Here is a 7,380-nt window from a genome sequence, read left to right on the forward strand (position 1 = left end):
CTGCCATGTTCCCACCTTGATATGGACCGAACTGAAGGACAGAATTCTTATAAGCATAAGGTGACTGACTGACAGAGACCACTAAACCAGCACCACAGATTGGCCCACTCCTTGGTGAACAAGCAGAGCTGGCACTAAATGTCCCCTAGGCTCCCTGTGGCGATAGGTATTGTGGAGACAGAAAATACCCTCATGTTTTTGCTGGTGGATGATTAACTCAGGGGCCCTTCATTGTTTTAAGGAGTTGCTGCTTCAACTAAGATGTTTATCTACAAGTCTGTATGACTAGCAAGAAAAGACACTGGAAGAGAACTCAGCGAGGATATGGCAAGCCCCTCTGTGATCACCCAATTCCCTCCACAGCTTAATGCACTTCAGGGCTAACACATTCATAAAATCAAACGGCACACATCACTAAACCTCTGACAAGATTATCGTAACAAAATTATGTTTATTTTTTTCTTTGGTACATAAAAAGATATTTACAGACATAAAAACATTAAAATAGACTTCAGAAATAAACAGGACTCTACAAAGGATACTTAACACTGAAAAGCTCATACTGACAAACATTTAAATTGACAGACTCAAGTTGATAGGCACATAATACAAATTTGGTAAAACGTGTCTCAGAGGCTAACACTGAAGCACATCTGTTTTCAAGACTCCATAAAAAATCCAGACTTCACTTGCCAAAAAGTCCAATCAATTTTGTCTTAGCATGTAACTACAAATAGATAAAATAAATTTTGCATAAGTCAATCTTGGTGTTTTATGGACATTTAATTTTTTTAGCATTAAGCTGTGATTATTTTAAGAGGCTGTATGTCCTCCATTCACAAAAGGGATCAACATTACATTTACTTTAAGTTAAAATCGGATTTCTTTTCTTTTTTTTCTTTTAAAGTAGCCCTTACGATGTACAGTTGATCGACTAAAAGGTCACAATCTTTGTAAGTTCTTTTTACTCTTTTTAGTTCCAGGCAAAGGACCCATTTTGCAGCTGGCTTTTAGGTTCTTGCTATTCAAACAGTCTTTGTTGTTATGGTAAGCACACAGACACTTTGTACAATATTCGAATTTACAACTTTCCCGTTTGCAGACTGCTCGCTCTAAATAATGGTCATATTTTGCAGGGAAATTACAGCGAACACAGGCTTTGAGGCTTTCGTTGTTTTTCAATGTCTTTGCCACCTAAAAGAAAAAATTCACACATGAATTTTAGTGTCCTGAATGAATGTTAACTAAACCAGGAAGGGCAGCCATGCTTCCAATACAGACATTTTAGAATATATCACCCAATGGGTTCAGAGTAGGAGGCCTTAACTTCTAAAAGGAATACCTTTTATCCAACTGTTCTCCTTTTGACAGCAGCAACTATAAAATGTTTACTATAAACCCAAACAATATCATCATGTCAACTAATTTAATAGCAGACACTAGATATCAGACAGTGCCAAACTGTCGTATGAAGCTGTATTTCTATATGTATTCCTCATTTCTAAAGACAGTTACCTCCAGGAACTCATTGTGCCGGCTGTAGACAGAACCCCTCTGACCACGTTGACTGGGTTGAACATCTTTTTTGGGAGGTGCCCAGGTCGATGACTTTTGAACACAGGTTAGTGCAGTTCTGCCCACGACATATCCTCTGGTTGAAGCATGTAGTGACAACTTATTGCTTTCCTGATCGAAAGTTTAAAAAGAGATTTTAAATTTTTTTGTACTCATTACGTTTGCAGTTGATTAAAGGAATGCAATACTAGCGCCCTGCCCTGGACAGAGCTGTGCACAGAAACACTCCAAAACAGACCCACTCAAAGTGTGAATCAGAAAAGCCTATTAGGAATTCAAGGAGCCTTTTAAACTAGCCAAGGTCAAGACTAAAATTCTGTCCTCAGAACAAGTGGTCATTCTTCCCACTACCAGTAGATGGCAGCAGTCAGTTAACAAACACATTTTAGGTTTTGAGATGGTTTCATGATGTAGCTCAGGCTGTCCTTAAAACTTCTCAAGGCTGCAGCATTCCAAGATTAAAGATGCTTGCCACAACCCTGCCTTATGGGTGTATTTCAGTCACATAATGATCAACTGCCAAAAATATCACAATTACCAAGTACTTCAGAAAATTAAACTCTTCCTCTATACCAGCAGTTCTCTACCAGTTGCTTGTGACCACTCTGTGGTGTGTCAAATAGCCCTTTTTCAGGGATCAATTCACATATCCTGCATATTTTCATTACAATTCATATCAGTAGCAAAATTACAGTTATGAAGTAGCAACAGAAATAATTTTATAGTTGGCTCATCATAGGAGGAAGTCTATTAAAAGGTTACAGCATTAGGAAGGTTTAATCACTCTCTACAGTAAGTCTTCAGTGTGCTGATAATTCACTATTTTTCTGGTAACTGATAAACACGTTACCAATTTTTCAACAGTTGTTTGTAAATCAGTCCACACACTACAGTGTTTCCAAGTCACACAGAGTAGAATTTTTTAAACGTAGGCCTATTAATGAATTTTACAGAAGACCTGTACATGAATTTAAGGCATTTACAAGCATTTGTCTCTACCTCTGGCAGCTTAAGAAAACAGCATTTTGAAAGACTTACAATGACTCTCTGCATGGCTTTGCTGTATTGCTGGAATGCTCCTTTATCGCTTTCTAGTATCTTCTTCCAAATTCTGCTCACTTTAGACAAACTAAAAAACAAAGGAGACAAAGGTCTAAGTCCAACAGAGAACAGAAGCGAATGGCTACAAACTACACTAGCCGACTAAGTCCTGAAACCGAGTAGATTAAGCTTTAGGTATGACGGAGCCTAGTTATTAGTGCTTAGCCAGACTAGTAAAGGGCCAAAGTTTTTTAAACGCTCCCACCAAACTTGTACCCATTTTTTTCTTGAGTACCTATTGGGATAAACAATTTTACACTGGTACAGTGTGTGGATCTCTACCTTAGTTGTTTCATAGGACACTAGACTACTTGTAACCAATTTTGAAAAAAATCTATTACACACAACTGAAAAGGCACACTTCACAATGCAGAATACAGAAACCAGGAAATAACAGAAACCAAAATAGCCACCCGTTTCATTTCAGCTAGTCAGATAATGCAGGATAGAATACTAATGGCAAGAGTGTGAAATTCAAACTGAAAAGACAGGATGCAGATTTTCATCCACTTCAAATGTCAACCAAGCATTTAAAGTCAGCACTGCAATCAAACTCACTTTATTAAGTCCATGCCGCTGAGCTTCATGAAAATATTAGCTAACAGGTGCATACATCCCCTCCGGGAGAGCTCAGCCAGGATATCTAGGTGTTCCAGGCCCATTTTCTTGCCAATTATATTTTGCAGTGTAATGTTTCCGCTGGCGATAACTTCCTTCAGCATTTCTTGATCCACTTTAGAGTTTCGCTTGCCATTCTTTTTTAATGTTGAGCAAACCACTCTTTCAAAATGCAGGGCAGGCAGCAGGTTTTTGTTGGGATGCTGGTCTGGGCTCTGCGATGACAGCAGCAGATGGGCCTGGGAACTGTTTCTGAAATTCTCCAGGATAAGGATGCCATCGTCACTGTCACTCTGTATGAATGAGGAGTAGCCGCTGTCCTCATACAGTCTGCTGGCCTCCAGCTCTTCCACTTCCTTTGAACTATCTAGTATATTTTGTACACGTTGATTTTCCTTGTTATCATGTCCCACAATTGGTGATTCGACAAAAGACAATCTTTCATGGTTTCCAACACAATTGTCACAGGAAGGTTCCAAACACACAGGACTGTAGGAACCTTCCCTCCCACTGTCCTCAGTCTTCACCACCTCAAGCTCCAAAAGATCAGGGTTGCAATTAAAACACTTCATGGTAACCGAAAGAACAGGGCTTTCTTCTTTACAACCTACAAAAAAAGAACACATGAAACAATAAAAATCACTTTTGTGCTAACTTGATCCCTAACCTCTTGCTGGGGACTGAACCCAGGGTGTTTACAGTATCACAGCCCTTATATACCCAGCACCAGAAATGGGTACTTCCCATCACCATGGTGTGCATGTGCCAACAGACAGGACATTAACCCAATACTACAAACTAAAACCCATACATGACACTGTTTCAGGATGCCACACCCCATCTAGCTACCATTTCCACAGGCTTTCTTTGAACTAATGAACTAAGTCCCCTCTCCGTCCGCCCATTTGATTCTTCTGTGCGGGTATGCCAAGAGTCAAGATGCACAAGTGGTCAGAGGACAACCTTTATGTGACTAGACACAGGTGGCACGCACATTCACCCTAGCTGCCACTTTCATGATCCCCCCTTAGTCAGTACCTCTGACATGAGATGCACTTCCTCAATTCTGCAAGACACAGAGGACTTGCAGGAGCAAGAAAACCACAGTGGGCAGCTCTGGCGTCTAAGCTAGTGCGGAGAGATGCTCTTCGCCTACCGTTTACAATGCTGATCTTTGGCTTAGCCTGCTCTAACTCTTGCACTCATGAGCTATTCCAGTTGGCCTGGGACTGCATTTCACATTTTGTTTAAGCATTTTTTAAAAACTTTTCCAGACTACAGGATTCTCTCTTTTTTGGTTTTCTAAATTAGAGAAAAGTATCAGAAGATAAAAATCTGGGGAAAAAGTACATATATAAAATCGATAAATCCATCTTAGAGCAACAGGCTTCCAAAGATCAACTAAGTGCTCCTAAACAAAAGGAAGTATTCCATAGCCACCCCCACCCCAATCAAACAAATGTGAGGCACACATCTAGTCTTACCATTTCATTCACCACTTAACCACAAAAATTCTGGCCTTGGTTTTTCCATCCACAAAATGGGAAAGAAAACAAAACCATATTAAGTGATCTAATTGAAAGGAGCTTCTTAAAAATCTAGTTAGTCACAGTAAGGCAAACTTGTTGGCATTTCTTACATTGCAAATCAAGATAAATTCCACCCAAGTACAAAACTAGGAGGCAAAACTTCAAACGAAAAAATCTGATGAGTTTTCTGATCAGCTCATTCTATTAGATTGGGGGAGGGAGGGTGTCTGTCCTTAAAATGAACTTACAGATAAAAGGAAAAATATTTCATTATTTCATTGTTTTAGAACTCAAGATAGCACCTCTTGGCCAATCCTGGGAGTGGGGAAAGGTTGATAGTTATAAAGTGCTGACTTCTCATTTAACTTCTAGATATAGGCTTTACACTCCATATTAAATACTGAAATTAAAGCTGGTGTTAACGTTTCTTAGCTTCTCCATATGTTACCTAGGTTTCAGTATCAGTACCCAGCCATGTGGCCGAGGTCGAACACCAACCCTTTACTTAAGGGTGAGGGAAGGTAACTGAAACTATAAGTCAAGAGAAAATCTTAAAGTCTACTTTGAAAAATATTTAAATGTACTAATTATTATTTTTTAAACTTTCCTCAAGGCTGTAAACCAAGTGGGGGAGGGGACTTGGGGGGCAGCAAGCATTTCCTGGAAAGGAAAGTTGAGCAAAAGAAGCCCATCGTAAAACCATTAAATTTCTGATTTTTAAAGGGAGATTCAGGTAACCCTCTACAAACACATTCTGCTAAGCTAGCAGTTTCTTCCCCTCAGAACTTAATTCCTTTTCTGATGAAGGAAGATTATCGAAGTTATATTTAGAATTGTTTTTTTCCTTCAGTTTCGAAAACGTCTAGGGTAAAACCGATGCATCTTTCTTTGAGATGCCCCAAGAGATTTAAAAAAAATAAGCAACCGGTTTTTCTTTGCTCCCACCCAAGATTTGGAACAAGTGACCATTAATTCTTCAAAACACAGGAAAATTAAACAACCACTCTGATATTCTTTCATCAGCTAAACACTACAGGCAAATTCATGGTTTTGGAGGCAAAAAGGCGCTTTTTAAAACCCTCCCCTGCCGACTCCTGGCCTTGAGACTTATTGAGAAGAGGCAAAAAAGGGGAGAAAATAAATCTTTTTCCATTTGGTACAGTGGGCAGGCGGGGGTAGGGAGGTCTTTACATTTGGCGGGAGGTAGGAAGGAGCCCCTAAAAATGCTGAGGGGGTCGGTGGTGGGAGGTGCCCCGAGGGCGCGGTGCACGAGGGAAGGCGGGAGATAAGCGCGGAGCTCAATCTCCCGCGCTCTCCAGCCAGGACTCTGAGGGCAAAAAGTTTAGGAGACTGAGTTTGGACGTGAGGTAGTTGAAAGCTGTGAAATGGGGGGTGTAGGGGATAGATATGGGGCCATCTGGTCAGCCTGGGGTCCCGCAGTCCTGTCACAGCCTGGACAGGAGTGGGGGAGGGGAGAGGAGGGGGCATTTGGCGCCCAGGCAGGGGGTGGAATCCGGCGCGCAGAAGCCACTACCTTGCACGTCCCCGGTTCGGAGTCTCGGGGTGGGATGGGATGATAGGTCCCCGTGCAAGGCCGACCACATCTGTGCCACTCAGCACCAGCCACCCGCGCCCCGCGCCCCCAGCCTCCACATCCCGGGTCTGGGAGGTCGCCTGAGGCCCGGAACCACGTAATCTGCAAGCACCCCGTCTCTGAGGCTGCGGCCACAGAGTGGGGTTCCCCACTATGTCCACTTCACACTCACCGTCCACGGTCGTCCGCGCGTCAAGAGGGCAGAGACAGGAGGACGGCCGGGGGAGATCACCGCAGGCGCGCCGGCTCATGCCGGAAAACTTGGGTTCCAATGCAGGTGAGGTGGCGGCGACCACAAGAGAGAGGTGGCTAGCCGCGGCGCCGAGCTGTAGCTCTTAAAAGGCGCCAGCTGGTACTTTTAAAATCTTTGAATTTCGTGCCCAAAGCAGAACAGACCAATGGGGCGCGGCGTTTGCACGCGCGTGCCAATAGGCAGGCGGCCTGAGAGGACGCCCTCGGTTGCCCAATAGGAGGGCGCGGGGGCGGAGCCAGCCCTGGAGCCTGGGCCCCTCCCACACCCAGATGCATGCCTCCCCTAAGATGCTGAGAGTTGGCAAGAATCCCCCATGTAGGCGTGGCCTGCGAAGGTGGCGGGGTGCCTGCGTATACCCGCCATGCTGCCCTCCCCCCATTATCCCGCGAACCGGCCTCCCGGGAGTCCTCATGTCCTGGGGGTAGCTCCGACTTCTGCCTGAAGGTCTGTGATGAGTACAGACAGGGCCCTGGTCTTCCTCCATCATCTGTTACGAGAGAGTTTGCTGAGCTGCAAACCCGCCACCCTACGTCCACACCTTCCGGAAAACAGGCCCTTCCCCAGGCTCCGGACCCGCCTCTCTAGGATTTAGGCGCGCTCTACTCTCCCTCCTAAATTGGCTCCACCCCGTGCCTGGAGCGCCTACGCTTGCGTGCTGCACTGCGGCAGCTGCAGTGTTGGCGGGTTAGCGCCTGCGCGCTAGGGACCTG

At 44.0% G+C, this 7,380-nt stretch overlaps 1 protein-coding gene across 1 annotated transcript; it reads right to left on the bottom strand.

Moving 5' to 3' along the window:
* Positions 1 to 417: 417 nt before the first annotated feature.
* On the bottom strand, positions 418 to 6,793 carry Fbxo5 (F-box protein 5). The gene is given in 5 exon segments (NM_001106206.1): positions 418 to 1,194; positions 1,516 to 1,686; positions 2,614 to 2,704; positions 3,235 to 3,901; positions 6,590 to 6,793. Coding segments are annotated over 5 exon segments (1,260 nt in total). The 5' UTR covers positions 6,669 to 6,793; the 3' UTR covers positions 418 to 942.
* Positions 6,794 to 7,380: the final 587 nt, after the last annotated feature.

This window comes from Rattus norvegicus, chromosome 1, assembly GCF_021556685.1.
Source record: "Rattus norvegicus strain SHRSP/BbbUtx chromosome 1, alternate assembly SHRSP_T2T, whole genome shotgun sequence".
Taxonomy (NCBI): domain Eukaryota; kingdom Metazoa; phylum Chordata; class Mammalia; order Rodentia; family Muridae; genus Rattus; species Rattus norvegicus.